This window comes from Barbus barbus, assembly GCF_936440315.1.
Source record: "Barbus barbus genome assembly, chromosome: 46".
NCBI classification, from domain to species: domain Eukaryota; kingdom Metazoa; phylum Chordata; class Actinopteri; order Cypriniformes; family Cyprinidae; genus Barbus; species Barbus barbus.
Window position 1 is genome coordinate 12380017 of NC_136724.1, and position 17426 is coordinate 12397442.

At 37.0% G+C, this 17426-nt stretch overlaps 4 protein-coding genes across 4 annotated transcripts; 1 reads left to right on the forward strand and 3 right to left on the reverse strand.

Moving 5' to 3' along the window:
- Positions 1–171: 171 nt before the first annotated feature.
- On the forward strand, positions 172–8116 carry LOC306865121 (zinc finger X-chromosomal protein-like). The gene is made up of 8 exons (XM_079409509.1): positions 172–540; positions 2205–2303; positions 2389–2703; positions 3185–3337; positions 4182–4319; positions 4393–4527; positions 4902–5051; positions 5798–8116. Exons 2-8 carry the CDS (start codon positions 2237–2239, stop codon positions 7030–7032), a joined length of 2193 nt encoding a protein of 730 aa, XP_079265635.1. The 5' UTR covers positions 172–540; positions 2205–2236; the 3' UTR covers positions 7033–8116.
- Positions 7360–10052, reverse strand: LOC306865123 (lipocalin-like). The gene is made up of 6 exons (XM_079409511.1): positions 9752–10052; positions 9293–9432; positions 9114–9193; positions 8922–9035; positions 8734–8835; positions 7360–8651 (listed from the first exon to the last, which is right to left on the reverse strand). Exons 1-6 carry the CDS (start codon positions 9845–9847, stop codon positions 8632–8634), a joined length of 552 nt encoding a protein of 183 aa, XP_079265637.1. The 5' UTR covers positions 9848–10052; the 3' UTR covers positions 7360–8631.
- A 1532-nt stretch (positions 10053–11584) lies between these two features.
- Positions 11585–14746, reverse strand: LOC306865125 (complement component C8 gamma chain-like). The gene is made up of 6 exons (XM_079409513.1): positions 14488–14746; positions 14168–14304; positions 13378–13448; positions 12058–12165; positions 11845–11946; positions 11585–11758 (listed from the first exon to the last, which is right to left on the reverse strand). The coding sequence occupies exons 1-6, from the start codon at positions 14656–14658 to the stop codon at positions 11685–11687; spliced, it is 663 nt and encodes a 220-aa protein (XP_079265639.1). The 5' UTR covers positions 14659–14746; the 3' UTR covers positions 11585–11684.
- A 77-nt stretch (positions 14747–14823) lies between these two features.
- Positions 14824–17422, reverse strand: LOC306865124 (methionine-R-sulfoxide reductase B2, mitochondrial). Its single transcript, XM_079409512.1, has 5 exons — positions 16921–17422; positions 16124–16221; positions 15913–15989; positions 15568–15715; positions 14824–15412 (listed from the first exon to the last, which is right to left on the reverse strand). Exons 1-5 carry the CDS (start codon positions 17033–17035, stop codon positions 15308–15310), a joined length of 543 nt encoding a protein of 180 aa, XP_079265638.1. The 5' UTR covers positions 17036–17422; the 3' UTR covers positions 14824–15307.
- Positions 17423–17426: the final 4 nt, after the last annotated feature.

Below are 17426 nucleotides of genomic sequence, written 5' to 3' on the forward strand. Positions count from 1 at the left end.
TGTGCTGCTCAGCAAATATTTTCAACCTAAACTATTTTCCTAATAAGCCTTTATGGTCATTTTATATGCATAAATCCATAAGTGGCTAATATCGCGAGCTCGCTAATCATTCCGCATCATACGCCACCACTAAACAAAGCCCACAAATACTCCTCACAAGCGACTTCCAAAGCGCTAAACAAAAGCAAAATCGTTCGTTTGGTTTTACTCAATACGGCCTAGTTTTAAAATCGCCAACGCGCAGAGAAAATACAGTTTGCGGGCCTGCCAAAAGCGCCGGACTGCGGCCACCTGTCTGAGACTCCTTCCGCATTTTCCTGCAGCTCCGAGGCAGTGACGCGCGCCTCTGAAGGCGGTGTAATCTCCGGCGGAGCTGGAGGCTGCAGCGCCGCGGAGCGCATCAGACTCGGCCCCTCCCCTCCGCGCTCTGCGGCGGCCCGCCCTGCTCACACAAGAGCCCCGTCTGCGCTCTGCCCGACTCTGGGGGTGGGAGAAGGAAACCCGTACGGCCTTGGAAACGAAACAAAAAAAACACAAAAGGTAGGCCGCTGTGTTTAACAGAATCTGAACGTTTATATTTGTTAGATTGGCGTCTGCGGCGATATTTTGGAGTGCGAGTGAAATACTTGTTTATCTGTTTGCGAGATTAACGTCGTCGCGATGGCGCGTAGGCCTTTGTTAGCAGCGAGCCGCGGCCTTCAGAGGCCTAAAGTAGGCCGCGGAGACGACGCTCTCAAGACCCGCTGGACTGATTCATAAGCAACTATACATTGACCTAATGTTCAGATGCGTTACGCAAACTATAACTGTGATGCAGGTCATATTGAGTGTCATTGTGCGGACACTGAAGTATATATTTATGAGATTTGAGGAATTATTTTAATTTATTCAAAATGGCGATGATTGCGAAAAGGGGCGTGTCTGGTTAAACCAGTGGGCGGGGCTTTGTGTCACAGAAGCGTCAACACTGCATTACAGTATGATTATAGGATTCATGGTTAGCCTGTTTTCCTTACAGCTGCTGTACAAACAGTATAATAAGGTCATTCCTATCGTGTAGTTATTTTTTTTAGCTCAATAGCTTGGAAAATAAATCTGCTTGTGTTGTAAATTAAAGTATTTCTACCTAAGGGTGTACTAGACTTTCAGAAAGATTCACTGGTCATGATCAGGTACTTAGATGTAATATTTTTTTTCAATAATCCAATTATTACTACATTTAAATATGATTTTGATGAATTCCATTATGAAGACTTTATTTATTTTATGCAATATAAAGTTACATTTTATAATTATTTTCATGTTATGGCTTGTAACTGATATAAACGTTGACCATTATTAACATTCTACACAATTTTGTCAAAATAAAATAAAACTAGTGCTGTCAAATGATTAATCACGATTAATCGCATCCAAAATAAAAGTTTTTGTTTACATAATATATATGTGTGTGTGTACTGTGTATTATGTATATATAAATACTCACACATACTGTATATATTTTGAACATTTTACTTGTATATATTTCTATTAATATAATTTATATTTAAATACATTTAATATATAAGCACAATATATTTCTCTTAAATATATACATCTGTGTGTGTGTGTATTTATCTATACATAACAAATATACACAGTTCAAACACATTAAGTAAACAAAAACGTTTATTTTGGATGCGATTAATCAATTAACAGCACTAAATTAAACACTACTAACTAAAATCAGTCATTTAAAATACTACAAGTGAATTTAGACATTACAGTATTATGATACAAAGTATGAAGGACAGATTTTCATTTTGAAATATACTAAATCTTACATTTAACTGTGTTATTAAATTTTAATTAAATTATTTATGATTCTACTCTTAACTTTTTTTAAATTATTTTATGCAATATATCAAGACATATATGTGATTGAGATATAAAAATGTACTGCATAACCAGAATTGCTTGAATAGACTGGAATAAATTGCTTTAGTGATGGTAAATAACTAAATATGAATATTTAACCTGGTATTTTATCACATTCTTTTGAGATGTGGTTATCTTTGTAATATCCTAATGTATTGTTTAATCATATAGCAAGACAATTCTGAATTATATAATGCTGATTTTATGATGTGAATCTTGCACAAATTAGACTTTCATGTTCATATTGTGTTGATGGTTTTTTTCCATTTTGCATGTTGTTCCTGTAGGTCTTATATTATGCAGATGACCTGCGGAGACAATGGATGAAGATGTAACATCTCTCGCTCTCCATTCCCATGAGCCTAAGATCATATTCCATGCGACAGGTAAACAAACAATGACTGATGAAGCTTCTCAGATTGTTGTTTTATGAGTGTAAAGATATGTATGTGTGATTTATGGGTTCTGAAGAGTGCGATGGAGAAGACGAGGTGGTGGTAGAACTGCAAGAGTCGGTTCTCGTTTCTGACGTGGAGGGTGAGAAGATCGTGGTGCACGGCCTCGCCCATGAGGAGCTGGTCATCCAGGAAGCTATCGAGGATGTGGTGGCGGAGTACGTGCCATGCACAGATGAAGACGAAGAGCTTGGCACCATTGCTGTGGAGACCTGTGTGATGTCTCCCGATGATGTGGCTCTGGAGGAGGAAGGACTGCAGATTGATGTGGTGACTGACGCTCAGGTACAGGAGGATCCTGACACCTGTGGAGACTACCTCATGATCTCTTGTGAGTGGCTTCAGCCAATCAGAATACAACATTTGTTGGAAAGGATCTGTGGATATACATGCACTGTTGTTCTGCACTTTTTTTTTAAAGAAAAATCCAGTAATTTTAAAGGGAATCCAAGTGATGGCAAAAGATTTCCTCACATAAATTTCACAGCGGGTTCGAGTTTATCCATTGAATTTGCTGTGTTGACTAAAAGAAAGCCGCGTAGTTTGGAAGTGACTTCTGTGCTTCATGCATTGCTACACTATTGACTGTAGACAATGGATCTTTTTTTGTCCTCAAAATGTCGCCCAAATTTTGCTATGTGACGCACCTTCAGACTGTATTATTTTTTTTCTGATCATGTTGAACATGTGGTAAACGTAAAGCATGATTTTTTTGCTTTATTCTTTACACCATTTAATGATATAGTATGCAGGATGCAAGAACATGGATGTTGCTTGTTTGTCACCATCTGTTTGTCTTGATTTTACTTCAGTGGATGAGGCTGGGAAGGTGGTTTCTGATGAAGATGCTAAAGTTACTATTGAGGGCACTTTAGAAGACCCAGAGGATGTGGAGAAGGATGATGAGGGTCAAGAGGTCATCAAAGTGTACATCATCAAGGCTCACCCAGAGGAGGAAGACTTGGGTATGTTAGAACTCTCTTCAAGTCTGCAGCACGATGCTGAACTTAATTACAGAGTTTATTTCAAACACATTTTATTTTAGTGTGCATACAGTGCCCTCCACTAATATTGGAACCCTTGGTAAATATGAACAAAGGTGGCTGTGAAAATAAATCTGCATCGTTGATCTTTTTAATCTTTCATTCAAAAAATCACATAAATTCTAACCTTTCATTGAAGTAAAACAATTGAAAGTGGGGAGAAAATCTCATGATGAAATAAATGTTTTTCTCCAGTGCACGTTGGCCACAATTATTGGCAAATTCTTATGAGTAAAATATCTCTGGAGTATATTGCCATTTATATTTTTTAGCTCACCAGGGTGACTAGGAGCATGAAATTGTCCAGCTATGACTTCCTGTTCCACAGGATTATAAATATGAGGAACAAAAAAGGCCAAATTCCTTTAATCATCCATCACAAGGAGTAAAACCAAAGAATATAGTTCTGATGTGCAGAACAATATTGATGTGCAGAACAAAATAGAAAGTGGCTGTAAGGAAAGAGCTAAAGCATAGAAAATCCCCATTTCCACCATCAGGGCAATAATTTGGAGGTTCCAATCAACTAAAGATGTTACAAATCTGCCTGGAAGAGGACATGTTTCTATATCGTCCTAATGCACGGTGAGGAGGAGAGTTTGAGTTTGTTGTCTTTTTTTGTTTTGTTTTTTTAATGAAAGATCAAAAGGATAAACAATGCAGATTTATTTTCACAGCCACCTTTGCTCATATTTACTAACGGTGCCAATATTAGTGGAGGGCACTATATATATTTGGTGTTTATAGATTTATGGATGATTTACAGGAGGCACTGTTGACATAGGAGACACTGAGCTTGATGTAGATGAAACCGTGGAGCTGGTGGATCCCTCTGGAATGCCGATAAGAGAAAAGATGGTGTACATGTCAATGGGTGAAGCCAGTCAAAACCAGGATGACATCAGTGAGTCCCGTTATTGTCGGTTTGTTGTGAAAGTGTTTTCTCCAAATGATACTATGGGTTTTTCCTCAAACAGATGTGGCTAAAATCACAGATGAGGTCTACATGGAAGTGGTGGTGGGGGGTGAGGACCCTGGAAATGCTCAGCGGACAATTGACGATGCGTCGCTCAGCAAAGACTTCATGCCTGTGGCTTGGGCAGCTGCTTACAGTTAGTCAAACACGTACACATTTTTTGGTCCTATTCAAAAGTTGCATTGTGCAGCTTTTTCCACAATCAATATTTATCACAATAATTTTGTGCAGTTAGTTAATTATAAAGAAATATGCACATGTCCTATTATTCTCCTAAATTATGTCTCTTAAATCATTTGTACATTAGTTAATAAGGAATGCAAACTTTAATTAATTTGAGTAATTTGATCATCTATTTAAACTGATAAATTCACAGGTTTCCTAATAGACTTAGAGTCTTTATGCCAACAAATTCGTCACTGAGATGAGTTGTAATATACATATCTCTTTCATCTACAGTACAAGATAGCTTGTTATTATAACCTTTCAATATGGTGTAATGTCTGTCAGGTGGGGAGGAGAGTGAAAGCTGTGAGAACAGGAATGGAGCAGCAAGTGCTTTACTGCACGTTGATGAGTCTGATATGATCGAAAGACTCAGTCGTCAGCGAAGCAAGAATAGGAGCAAAAAACGCTCTGAACTTCGCCACGTTCAGACAGGTACATCTCTTCTACATTTTAATTGTCAGCGTTTGTTATATTTTCTTGGATTTAATTAAATGCATCACATTTAAATATACATTTTAAATATAAAATATTTTTGTATTTCAAATAAATGTTATTTTGAAATTCAGCTTTGCTATTATAAATGTCATTTTAAAACAGAGTACTGTTTTTTGCTTAAATCGTGGTAATTTCATAATATTACTGTTTTTACTGTATTTTTGATTAAATAAATGCAGCTTTGGTGAGTAGAAGAGACTTATTTTAAAAGCATTAAAAAATGTATAGCCTGTACAACTTTCAACTGTAGCATATATGTGACCCTGGACCAATTTTTAAGTGCCATTTTTTTTTTTAATTGCTGAATAAATAAGTTTTCCATTGATGTATGGTTTGTTAGGATAGGACAATATTTGGCTGAGATACAACTATTTGAAAATCTGGAATCTGAGGGTGCAAAAAAATCTAAATATTGAGAAAATCACCTTTTTAAAGTTGTCAAAATTAAGTTCTTAGTAATGCATATTACTAATCGAAAATGAAGTTTTGTGATATTTACGATAGGAAGTTTACTAAATATCTTCATGGAACATGATCTTTATTTAATATCCTAATGATTTTTGGCATAAAAAAAAAACAATAATTTTGACCCATACAATGTATTGTTGGCTATTGCTACAAATATACCCGTGCTTCCAGGGTCACCTATTATATTAATTTTGGTTTATTTTTTTCAACTTTAGCAATCATCATTGGACCCTACGGCCAGCCTCTTACAGTGTACCCTTGTATGCTATGTGGGAAGAAGTTCAAGTCGCGTGGTTTTCTCAAGCGCCACACCAAGAATCACCATCAGGATGTCGTAACCCGAAAGAAATACCAGTGCACGGACTGTGATTTCACCACTAACAAAAAAGCCAGTCTCCACAACCACATGGAGGTCCACACCCTCAGCAGTAAAGCCCCATTTGAGTGTGAAGTCTGCGGAAAAGAGTTTCACCAGCAGGCGACGCTGTTCTCCCACCGTCTGCAGCACCACCACCGAGAATCCAAGCTTCAGATCCCACCACCCAGCACCAAAATGCACACATGCAAGTTCTGCGAATACGAGACGGCAGAACAAGGACTTCTAAACCGACACCTTCTTGCCGTTCACAGCAAGAATTTCCCGCATATCTGCGTGGAGTGTGGGAAGGGTTTCCGGCATCCTTCAGAGCTGAAAAAACACATGAGAACCCACACCGGTGAAAAACCGTACTCTTGCCTTTACTGCGACTACAAATCCGCCGACTCGTCCAACTTAAAGACGCACATTAAGACCAAGCATAGCAAAGAGATGCCCTACAAGTGTGACCGTTGTTTCCAGACGTTTGCCGAACCTGACGAGCTGTTCCAACACACACTGACACACGAGGAGGCCAAAACACACCATTGCACCCACTGTGACCATAAAAGCTCCAATTCCAGTGACCTGAAGCGCCACATCATTTCAGTTCACACCAAAGACTATCCACATAAATGTGAAGTCTGTGGAAAAGGCTTCCACCGGCCATCCGAGCTCAAAAAGCACTCGGCCGCGCATAAGGCAAAGAAGTTACACCAGTGCAGGCATTGCAATTTCAAAATCGCTGATCCCTTTGTTCTCAGTCGGCATATTTTGTCAGTGCACACCAAGGAGCAGCAGGCCTTTCCTGACAAAAAGGGTCTTAAGAAGACTTTTGGACTCGGTTCTCATGGAGGTAAGAAAATTTTGGGCGGTGCCAGTTTGTCCAAGGGCCACCGGGAGCGTCGGGTGTACCAATGCCAGTATTGCGACTACAGCACGGGCGACGCATCTGGTTTCAAGAGGCATGTGATCTCCATTCACACCAAAGACTATCCTCACCGATGTGACTTCTGCTCGAAAGGCTTCCGCAGACCGTCAGAGAAGAATCAGCATATAATGCGGCACCATAAAGACCTAATGCCTACCATGTGACCTTTGCAATCAGAAACCCATTAAGGAAAGCTCTGTTTTGATGTAGCTGTGGTCTTCAGGCCTGTTGGAAAGCCAATTAGAGGCTTTTTCGGATCTTGACAGTACAGACAGGCTAAAAGCGCAAGAAAATAGAGAGAAAAACAACCATCTAATGTGTCCAGTTGCAAGTTACACTGCTCGTCAATGTTCTGAAGACACATTTTTTTTAAAGTTTAATTAACCATTCTTGATCAGCTGACCAGCTTTAGATTAATGCGAAAATAGATAAACTTGCATACTAATCCATCAAGGGTGGATGACAGTTTTATGTTGGAGCGTCTGGTTATAAATTTGAATTATGACTCCTTTATTGCATGTTACACAAAACATGTTTGAACAGCTTTGGTGATTGTTGCGTGTTTGTGCACATGCGTTTACAAGTACAAATGTTTTGGGAATAGCCTTGAAGACGTCCGTTGTCATTAAGCTACGGTGCTAATGCTTTATCGACCAGCTTCAGATGGGCAGAATGTTTAATTAAAGTGAACTGAAAAATGCCATGGCTGCTAAAAATTTGTTTTAATTTGAGATTAAGAAAAAAATGCTGTTCAGACCAGATATAGGCTTTTGGGAAACCCATCTTTTATTTTGCTTCTCTGAATAAAATGCATCAACAACATTGGTGCATTAATTTACTAATAACAGCTGTTATTTAATAAAGAATGAATTTAATGTAGGATATGGTTTCTTGGTAATATTTCCAATAAAAGTCATATTGCAAATAGTACTCGACTCTCAAGAGATCTTGAGGTTTAATCAAAGTGTGAAGACATTAAATCAGGCCAAATGGTTGATTAATCTAAATTTATTTTAATTTAGACGCTAGTATGTTTGTGTATTTCTTGAATGTGGCCGTTTGGCTTTTGCTCTGTATGTTGTAAAACTCACCCTTGAATTATTATTAAGACGTTTAGGGTAAATTTTATTTTTTACACAGATACTGAAAATGTATAATTTGGAATAAAGAGATTCTAAAAAAAAATCTTATGTTATGTGTATATGAAATATTTGTAAATACAGAAGTAATAAACAGTATTTTGTGTCCAAGATGTTTTTCTATTTATTTATTATATTTTTGATTATGAAATGCAAATGGATAATCTGAATAAATCACATCAACTTTTGTCATTTGTAAACCAATTTTAATCTAACAGCAGTAAACAAAAGCACCAGAGACCAAAATTAAAAAGCACTGTTTATAAAAATGTGTTTACAGGAATCCCATATCGGTTGTGAAACATGTTTGACACATTCACAGGAAAAAACAAATCGCACTTCAATACAGAAACATCAAGAACTGAGTTCAATTTATTCAAATGCTTCGTTTTGATAAGGTTGAGACATTCTTTGGATAAGTTCTGTAGTTGTAAATTGGTTTGTCATTGTGAGCACAACATAACTGTGTTTAAAGCAAAAAGAAAAACTGATGTTTCCATACAAAATTTAAAAAAAGATGAAAACCAAGCAGACAAAAGGCCAGCAAATTCACATCTGTTTTTAGGTGAAATGATCGGACCAGCAAAGAGTCTTTGTCTTTCTTTGGTCTTTAGGTCGAGATGTTTAGGCAACTGAGCATTCTCCTGTAAAACAGCAGGTATAAAGTTAGCAAATATTTCATCAATATAAGTGACATCGAGGATTGATTAAAACCTTAAAATGTACCATTTGATGGCAGTATGGCAATGTTTTCCTCAAGGATGCCGGTGTCTAGAGAAAACTGCCTGAACTTCTCCCTCAAGTCATCAGAAATTTCTGTGGTACGACCTGTTAATGATACATTCAGTGTCTGTTTAGCATTTATTACTTAAAACGTTACTAAATTGTGTCATTTGGACAAATCGAGCTCTTACTGTAGAGTTTGTTGAGAACCTCAGAAACATCTCCCTTGGTCTTGATGGTGTGAACGAGAGCGTACTCGTCAAATTTAGCATCAACCACGCGCATGTCGTTGTCATTTCCCCAACCTGAAATTTTTTTTAACACATTTAGGCCAAAGAAATAAAAATCCGACCATTAGCTGAAGCAAAAGCAGCTTGACTTACGCTGGCTGTAGAAAACAAAACGTCCTGGAGTCTCGGTTTTCTTGGCGAGGTGTGTCATTCTCCAGCAGGAACCATCACTCCTGAGAAACAAATGAAGCAATTTAAGTTATTCATTTGTAATTATGAGAACATATATCAAAACTATTCTCTTTGAACACTAATAGCTAGCTTGAACTTACTTCAGATTAGTGTAACTGAGATCAAGGTCTCCGTCCTCGGTTGCAACCAGCATGGCAGTTCCCATCGTCATGTCATCCTTGTGACTGACAAACCATTTTGCGTTTGTAGCAAAGCCAATGAGATACCACTTTCCTCCCATCTGCAAAGAATATAACTATTTTAGACCAACGCTCTTAAAAATAAAGATTTCAAAATATTTTTTACAGCGACGCCAAAGAAGAACCTTTTTGGTTCCCTAAAGATCTAACCTGAGAACATCCCTAAAACTCACTGATAATTACTGTTTTGAGAATTACAAGGCGTTGAAATACTCAGTTACTAAAAACAGTAATCAAATTACAGTAACGCGTTACTAAGGAATGCTGTACTGCCCAACACTGCCGATGACATGCAGATGCTTTAGTATTTTACAGTAAAACTGCAAGGTTAATGCCTGTAGCCTATATTTTAGTTTTTACCTTTTCCAGGTCGAAGTCAGTCATGGGCATGACATCAGCAGAAGCGAACACTGCACAGAGCAGAACACACAGCATCTTCAAAACGACAGTCATCATGGCTGTAGAAGTGTAGGTTCTCTCTCCGTATGCAAAGTTGGCTGTGTTGAGGAAACGAAAGGCAGCCCCTGTTTTATCCTCAGATTTGAGCCCCCCAAACCCTCCTTCCTTGAGTCCCTCCCACCTCCAAAGACACAGCCGGAATGATAATTACAGTCGTTACACAACTTGCAACATGCACGTGTGGATTTTTTCAGGTATATGTGGGTGTTTGAGGGTGTTTTTGAAGCTTTTTATGATACTGATGTCCCTGTTTGGGCTTCATGCAATACATGTTTCTTATTGCTCATCCATGCTGCATTTATTTGACCAAAATATAGTAATACTGTGAAATATTATGAGTCAAACTGTTTTCTATTTTAATAAACTTTCAAATGTCATTTATTCTTGTGATGGCAAAGCAGATTTTTCTCCAGTCTTCAGTGTCACATGATCCTTCAGAAATCATTCTAATATGCTGATTTGCTGCACAAGAATAATGTTTTATTATTATCAGAGTTTAACTCGCTGGTTAATATTTTTGAGTAAACCTTTTTTCAAGAGTCCTTGATGAACAGTGAAAAGTTCAAAAGAACAGCATTCTTTTGAAACAAAAATGTCTTTACTGTCACTGTTGATCAATTTAAATCCAAATCCTTCTTCCAGTCTTATTGACCCCAAACTTTTTAAATCGTAGTGTAGATTGGAGATATTGTTTAGTCCATTTGATTATATATTAATAAAATGTAATGCAGAATAATACAGAACAAGCTCTTGTGCAGCCTTTCATTTCTGTGTTAGATGTTTTTCCATAAGAAAATGATTACTTTAGGATATTTTTTGGAATGTTGGATATATAAGATGTTTAGCCCTTGAGTTGTGTAACTCTGAAAGGGTGGGCAGGCAGAGTCTTGTTTTGAGAGTTACATCACAAACCACATTAACTTCATCAAGATGCCTTTGCCTTGTTTTATAAGTGCTTTTTAGTCACATCTAGAATTGCTTGAAGAATATCGACACTTTCGATACTTATTAGCAAGTAACCCAAATAAATGAAAGATTAGGGGGATGTGCTTTCTTCAATATATGTTGGTTTATATTGAATGCATGTATTATTCATGATCAAACAAAAAAATGTAATTTTAAACACACAAAACCTTCAAATTACAAAATAACTTTATTGGTGCAATTCTTAGCACAATGCTTTCTCACAGTCCTCACAAGATGCTGGCCAGTCAGTCTTAGGTTAGATCTGGTGGACAAAGCAATGATAGTGTTGTTAGGTTGAAAGGCAAAAATAGAGATATTACAAAATTATACCTTTTTTTGTGTTACAAAACCTAATTTAAGTTATGCAAGTTTAGCAACACATGCCTTTAAAACAGTCAACGTGATTCTAAAACAAGCAGGAGATTGTCCAAATTGTCCGGATTGGCTCTTTTTGTAGGATGAAAAAAATTATTTCAGCCAATCAGTAAATGTTGCCTAACACCAAGCAGCGCCACAGAGCACTCGAGAAATCCGATTCTTTAGAGAATCGGTTCGCTTAAATGATTCACATGAATCAGTTCGCAGAACTCCTCGCGCGGGATTTTACGTGTTATTGCACATAGTGAAATAAATAATCAGTTGAACATTTTTATGACTCTGTATTTGAATAGTCTACTTTTTATGTTGTGTCAGTGTTTTCCATTACTGTCGAGTATTTATATAGGATCTGCGAATCGGTTCATTTGAATCATTAAAAATAATCATTACAAAATAACGACTCGTGACATTAGAATCAGCAGTGCGATGTTTAGAATGTAACAGTTATTAAATGACTTAATATGCATGTCGTTCTGTAAATACCAGTTAATTAAACATTAAGCCGATATAAAAACAAACAAATGTAACTCTTACCCAGGACCTTTTCTGTGGACTCGCAGAACCCTGGAAAAGAGTCTTGAGTTAAAAAAAAAACAACAAAAAAAACAGTGTTTATCAGCTGTTTTATTATAATTTGTCCATTCTCTTACCATAGTCAGGATACTGGAAAATGACGTCCAATCCCAAATTAAATGTCTTTGCACGATCCTCAAATTTATCCACTATATTATCAGGCACTTCACTGGACCGTCCTTTCAAATGAAATAAAGTTTGGATTGAAACAGTGCTCTTTTCCACAGTGGTGCCATTGCGACACTAAAGAATGGGTTTGAGAAGTTTAAAATAGAGACTAGAACACCTACCATACAGTTTCATGGTAATTTTCCCTGCTCTTTTAAAAACCACCGTAGCATAGGAGCTGTAGTCTGTCTCAAGCACCATTATGTCCACATTTTCAGCAGGTCTCTTACCTGTATAAGAAATTTGAAATTATTGAATGCCAATCAATCTATCAATCCCTACCAAGAGGATTTTATGTTTAAAAATATGTTTTATTATAAACAATAAAATTACACTAATATATATATATTTGGACAATTTCTGGTTGTCAAACTTAGTGGATCTCTCTTACAACACCTGAGTGAATAAAAATGTTATCTATATAGCATCATTTGCAAATATATTGTTGTAAATGCAATGATATGCATACTCTAAGTGTGTCTAAAGTGTTCAAATGCATGCTGGATCTAATGTATTTGTCCACAGAAACACTTTATTTTAGTGTCCTTCAAATGAATGTTACATGCACTTTAGTAACAGCAGTTCTATCAGGACAACTCGCTGATGATTTTAGTATGTAATGGATATGACCAATGTTAATGCATTTGGTCTTGGCTGTAAGAGCTGAACTGTCACAAAACAATACAACTAATCTGGAGAAGAGATCTCCAAAAAGAGCAAATGAGGTCCAAACCTCTCCTTGCTCATTTATGTCCCCCCTCTCCCCCACCAGGCTTCACTGAAAGCTCACAAATCATTTCTATATATCACATATGATGTATCCTGTGAATCTGTTGTTGTTTTTTTGTTTAGTATTATTGTAAAGGTCTCTGTCCGATTGGTAAAATGCTCTCAATTTCACAGCAGTCACTTCTATTATGAGAAAGATTGAAAACTTTGAATAATTCTGTTCTGCTTCTGAGGGGGTGTGTCCTCCTCAGGATCTCTTGTGAAAATGTTTTCCCTTCTCCAGCCAGGTGTGATCCTGGCAAACTAAAAGGTCTTTTATGGTTTTATGTCTTAGATTGGAAGATTTGTTTGTTCTGGTCTGGATATACAAGCGGAATCTTGGGATTCTATCATCAAAAGTGCAAGTTGCAAGTGGCAACTGACTTAAAGGTACTAGTTCACTCTGCATCCTCTGACTAAACTCAGAACTGGCAAGTTTGTGATCGAGAGACCCACGCTGGACATGTGAGGCCGAAGCAATACTGGGTCCCTAATGAATGAATAATTGAAAGTATGGGATGTCCAGATTAATCAAATATCTAAAGTAATCTAGTGTCAATTGTCAGTCCAGGCCAGGGAGCATTTCACAACAAAGAAAAGCCATCAATTTAGATAGTGGTATGAATGAATTTGAACCCTGGTCTGGTGGTCAGTGCAGTTCAGTCGGCACCTACCTTTGAGAAACAGCTGGCCAGGGGTCTTTGCTCGCATGTAGTTCTGCTTGATTTTCCAGCATTCAAAATTGCTAACTTTTTTATGGTTGCATGAGAAATCATGGCCTACCTGTGCAATTCTGTAACATTCACAATATTGTATACTATCATAATAATTTTATAATAATTCTCAAAATACTGTTAAGGGATGCTTGATTTATTAGTATTATAAGCATTTTACTTCCTGATGAACTGCAGGAAAAAACACTGTTTTTACATGTAGATTTTGGCCTTTTGGGGTTTTCATAAAGTGTTTTTTTTATTTTTTTATTTCAGAATAGTGGAATTAAAAAAAACATCCAAACTACACTTTTAATTGTTTCTTTTATTGCACTTTATCTGTTTGTGTCTGTATATCTTTAAAGGCCATTTTCTTATTTTTCTCCTAAACTGAGCCAATCTCCACTTCAGTGGCACTTAGCCCACATACACCAAACATTGCAGTTTTATTCCTATCTATAATTTGAAGGCTTTTACAGAGGGTTTTTTTTTGTATATTTTGTTTGATTTTAAACAACATTTCATTCCTGAAAAATGATGCACGTGGGCTGTTGTTTTTTTCTGGTGTATATCAAGTATGGTGATATCTGTTAGTTATTCTTTTTTACCCTATTCACTCGGGGCTCCCTGTCCTCTCATAACTGAAGTAATTAAGGTAATTAAGGGCCAGTATTTTGATAAATCGAACTATATCATAAAGTGAAATAAGATCAGCTGGCAGTGAGTAAAATGTGGCTCAAACAGTACTCACAGTTTCCTCACAGTGCTCACTGACACCTTGTCACCAGTGACAGTCCAAGTGACAGTCGTGCTCTCCACCTTGAAGCCACTCTCCAGAAGATTCTTACACCTTGACGCCACAGTAAGCAGGTACCACTTCCCACTCATCTAGAGACAGAGTTTTGAATCAGACAGTGTAAAATCATAAACTGTGCGTGCATTTATGAAGAAATATATCTGCCGTCTGTTGAAACAACATTGGGCATAATACAAGCTCACTCATAGTTTTTTATTAAACGTGCCATAACGGATTAACTTGATTGCTGTGACATGAATGATGTTGAAATATACCTGATCAATGTTGATGTTCTGACGCGGAGCTAGTTTTTCAATAATCTGTTCTGCCTCGGATTTCTTTGGCTTTGGTGGTGTTGGTTTAAAGCGTGCTCTTCGTGCCTCGGCAGGCTCCCAGAAACCGAGCCACACAAGCACAAAGAACAAATGCAGCCAGAAGCGAATCATGAAATCGGTTGTTTTTAACCACTAAACCACTTTATACCCAGTCTTCCCCAACAGCTCTGTTAGAAGTTTGCTAATAAGAGCCAGTCAACTGTCCAGTGTTGCCAAATACAGTTTAGGATGATGACTCAGGTTTATCATTAACTCAAACCCACACAAACACACACATTTCTGACAATGTTCACTTTAATACAACATATGTCATTTACAATCTTTTTTGTTGTTGTTGTTATAAAGTGTGTGCATTATCTGATTTTAATGTATTTAAAAACACAAGGTGCAACATTAGAGTGCACAGGAACTTAATGACACCTTCTTGTGGGACGTTTAATCGACCACACTCTTAAAAACAACGTTTTTTATTGCCATCTGGTTCCAATAAGATCCTTAACTTCCCTTCCAATAGGTTCTTTACAGTGGAAAGAGTTCTTTAGAATCTTAAAATGGTCTTGCTGCTAACCCCACCCCCCACCCCCCCTTTGAAAAATGTATTTTCCTAAAACACAATCTCCAAACCTTTTTTTTCCCATCATAAACATTGTAAACTGTAACTCATAGCATACCACAGTGGACGTGTTATTCAAATGCTGTTTGTTTTCTTTATTTGCATGGAATAACTGTAAATGCAAGTTTTTTGCTGGATGTCTCTACATTATTTCTCTCTGGGCTTAAAGTTTAGAGCAACGCTGTTGATGCAGAATCGCTGGCCAGTCGGATCTGGACCATCATCAAAGACGTGTCCAAGATGGGCATCACACTATAAAATAAAATGACATGTTATAATGGCACTGGCAACCTGAAAAAAAGAGTGGAATTTTTACTATTTAAATTGTGTGTTAGCAAACAGCACAAGGGTTTCTGAAAAAGCCAACACAGTGATTAAACCGGCTGACATCATTGACCTGCACTCACATGTTTGCAGATAACCTCTGTTCCTGTGCTACCGAGTGAGTTGTCAGGGCGACGGACAATGTTGGCATGACTCTCGTCTTTTTCCCATGTCCCATGAGCCTCATAGAAGGAAGGCCAACCAGTTCCTGAATCATATTTCGCTTCGGAGCTGTCAGAGCCAAAGACAAAATTGTATTTATAATTGCAAGTTTTAATTTATGATTTTTTTTATATTTAATAGATTGAATATTAATTTGAATCATTTTGTTACTCTTCATAACTGTAAAAATGTAAAAGTATCAACATGTCTTTGAGGAGAATGACAATTTTAATTGTATTTTGATTTAGGTTTTTAAAAATTCTTACCCAAAAAGAGGAGCGTCGCAGCAAACACAGTGGTACATGCCCACCTCATTGTGATTCAAGTAGATACCACTGAATGGCTATAAAATAAAAAAGTGTGTACTCATAGTGTGTAATATAGATATATTAAAGTATCCAGAAAATTAGTGTGCGCTATATTATTTGAGTTACCCAATGAGCTACTTTAAACATTATTATTGCTTTGTTAACTTACCACCTCTGTGCCTTTTTCTCTTGTAACAACATACTGTTCTGGAGTCAGTTTCCTCTGCCAATCTGTGGACTGGTCATAACGTGTCAGTGACCGCAAACCTGTATAAACAGCCATAAACGCAATACATTTTTTGTTCCAACACATTCCAATTAATAATGAATTATATACTAATCTCACAATTTGTAAAGAATTGTTACAAATAAAAATCCAAGTGTTTCTTCCTTAGAACCTTTCTCGAATTAAAATGTTTCAAACAAAAAATGTCTTGGGAATATTGTTTTAATTAGTAGAAATTTTACATTCTATCATATTTGTCTTCTAAAATAACAAAGTTAGGTCTTTAATGGCATCATTCTCTAGGCTGTGAAATCATTTCTGTTGAGAAAACAAACATGAATTTGATTAGATTTTTGAGATGTTTGTGGTATTAGTCAAAAAATCGAATAAACTAGTGTTATAGGCTAGGCTACAAATATAAGGGCAAATATAGTATTATATCTCAAATTATATATTGTGCATTTCTTTTTGATTTTGAGTCTAATATATTATTATTTTACTTATTTATTTGAACATCACAGAAACTTTTGCAGGCCTTTCTCAAAAGCCAGCACTGTTTGAGTAATCAGGTCACGCATGCATGTTCTGAGCTACATGACTAGAATAACTGCACTTTGCTCCGACTTAGATAACCAAATGGAATTGCACAAAATTTAAATTGTACAAAATACAATAATTACAATAGAAAGAATATCCTGGGGTACTTCATTTATAAACACAATATAGAAAAAAATCCCTACCCGTTGATGTAGACACCAGCCGAATCCCTACAAATATCCTCTTCTGAGGCAAAATTGATTTGACAGTCGCTCCGTTGGAAACGATAGAGGAGAAGCGAATTAGAAAACGCGACATTTTTCTCGACGTACTATTTCATGCAGTGGCCTGACTTTCTCCACTATTAGTTCACATAAGCTACCTCAAAAGACTGAAAAGAAGCTGAATTGAGCTCAGTGGTCTCTATTCCCCCCCTCACAGCTCGAGCAGCGGAAACCGGTCACAATTCAGACTTTATGGGTCACGGTCGACTGGCTGAAGCGGATCAAACTTTGCACCTCTTGTCAATGGACTAACCGCATCATGCACGTCGAAGTTTATAAAAAGGTGATTTTTGGGTTCCTTATTTTCTGCCTTATCGGAATGTTTTCGCTCTTATCATATTTCATCGCAGACTTTGACCTTCATATGGAAGAGAAACGCGTTCCGCCTTCTACAACCGGTTATTACAATCAGAGATAATGCAGTG

Bases quoted from the DNA above. Each gene is read 5' to 3' on its own strand.
- LOC306865121 (XM_079409509.1), top strand. From the start codon at position 2,237: ATGGATGAAGATGTAACATCTCTCGCTCTCCATTCCCATGAGCCTAAG. The intron at 3,338-4,181 runs GTATGTTAGAAC...GATGATTTACAG, and splicing joins CCCAGAGGAGGAAGACTTGG to GAGGCACTGTTGACATAGGA. The intron at 4,528-4,901 runs GTTAGTCAAACA...AATGTCTGTCAG, and splicing joins GGCTTGGGCAGCTGCTTACA to GTGGGGAGGAGAGTGAAAGC.
- LOC306865123 (XM_079409511.1), bottom strand. From the start codon at position 9,847: ATGATGACTGTCGTTTTGAAGATGCTGTGTGTTCTGCTCTGTGCAGTG. The intron at 9,433-9,751 runs GTAAAAACTAAA...TATTCTTTGCAG, and splicing joins CTGACTTCGACCTGGAAAAG to ATGGGAGGAAAGTGGTATCT. The intron at 8,652-8,733 runs GTACATTTTAAG...GCTGTTTTACAG, and splicing joins TGCCATACTGCCATCAAATG to GAGAATGCTCAGTTGCCTAA.
- LOC306865125 (XM_079409513.1), bottom strand. From the start codon at position 14,658: ATGATTCGCTTCTGGCTGCATTTGTTCTTTGTGCTTGTGTGGCTCGGT. The intron at 14,305-14,487 runs GTATATTTCAAC...CTCTGTCTCTAG, and splicing joins AGAACATCAACATTGATCAG to ATGAGTGGGAAGTGGTACCT. The intron at 13,449-14,167 runs GTGAGTACTGTT...TAAAAAAGTTAG, and splicing joins GTGAGCACTGTGAGGAAACT to CAATTTTGAATGCTGGAAAA.
- LOC306865124 (XM_079409512.1), bottom strand. From the start codon at position 17,035: ATGTCGCGTTTTCTAATTCGCTTCTCCTCTATCGTTTCCAACGGAGCG. The intron at 15,990-16,123 runs GTAAGTTAACAA...TTTATTTTATAG, and splicing joins GAGAAAAAGGCACAGAGGTG to CCATTCAGTGGTATCTACTT. The intron at 15,413-15,567 runs GTGAGTGCAGGT...TTTATTTTATAG, and splicing joins CAGAGGTTATCTGCAAACAT to TGTGATGCCCATCTTGGACA.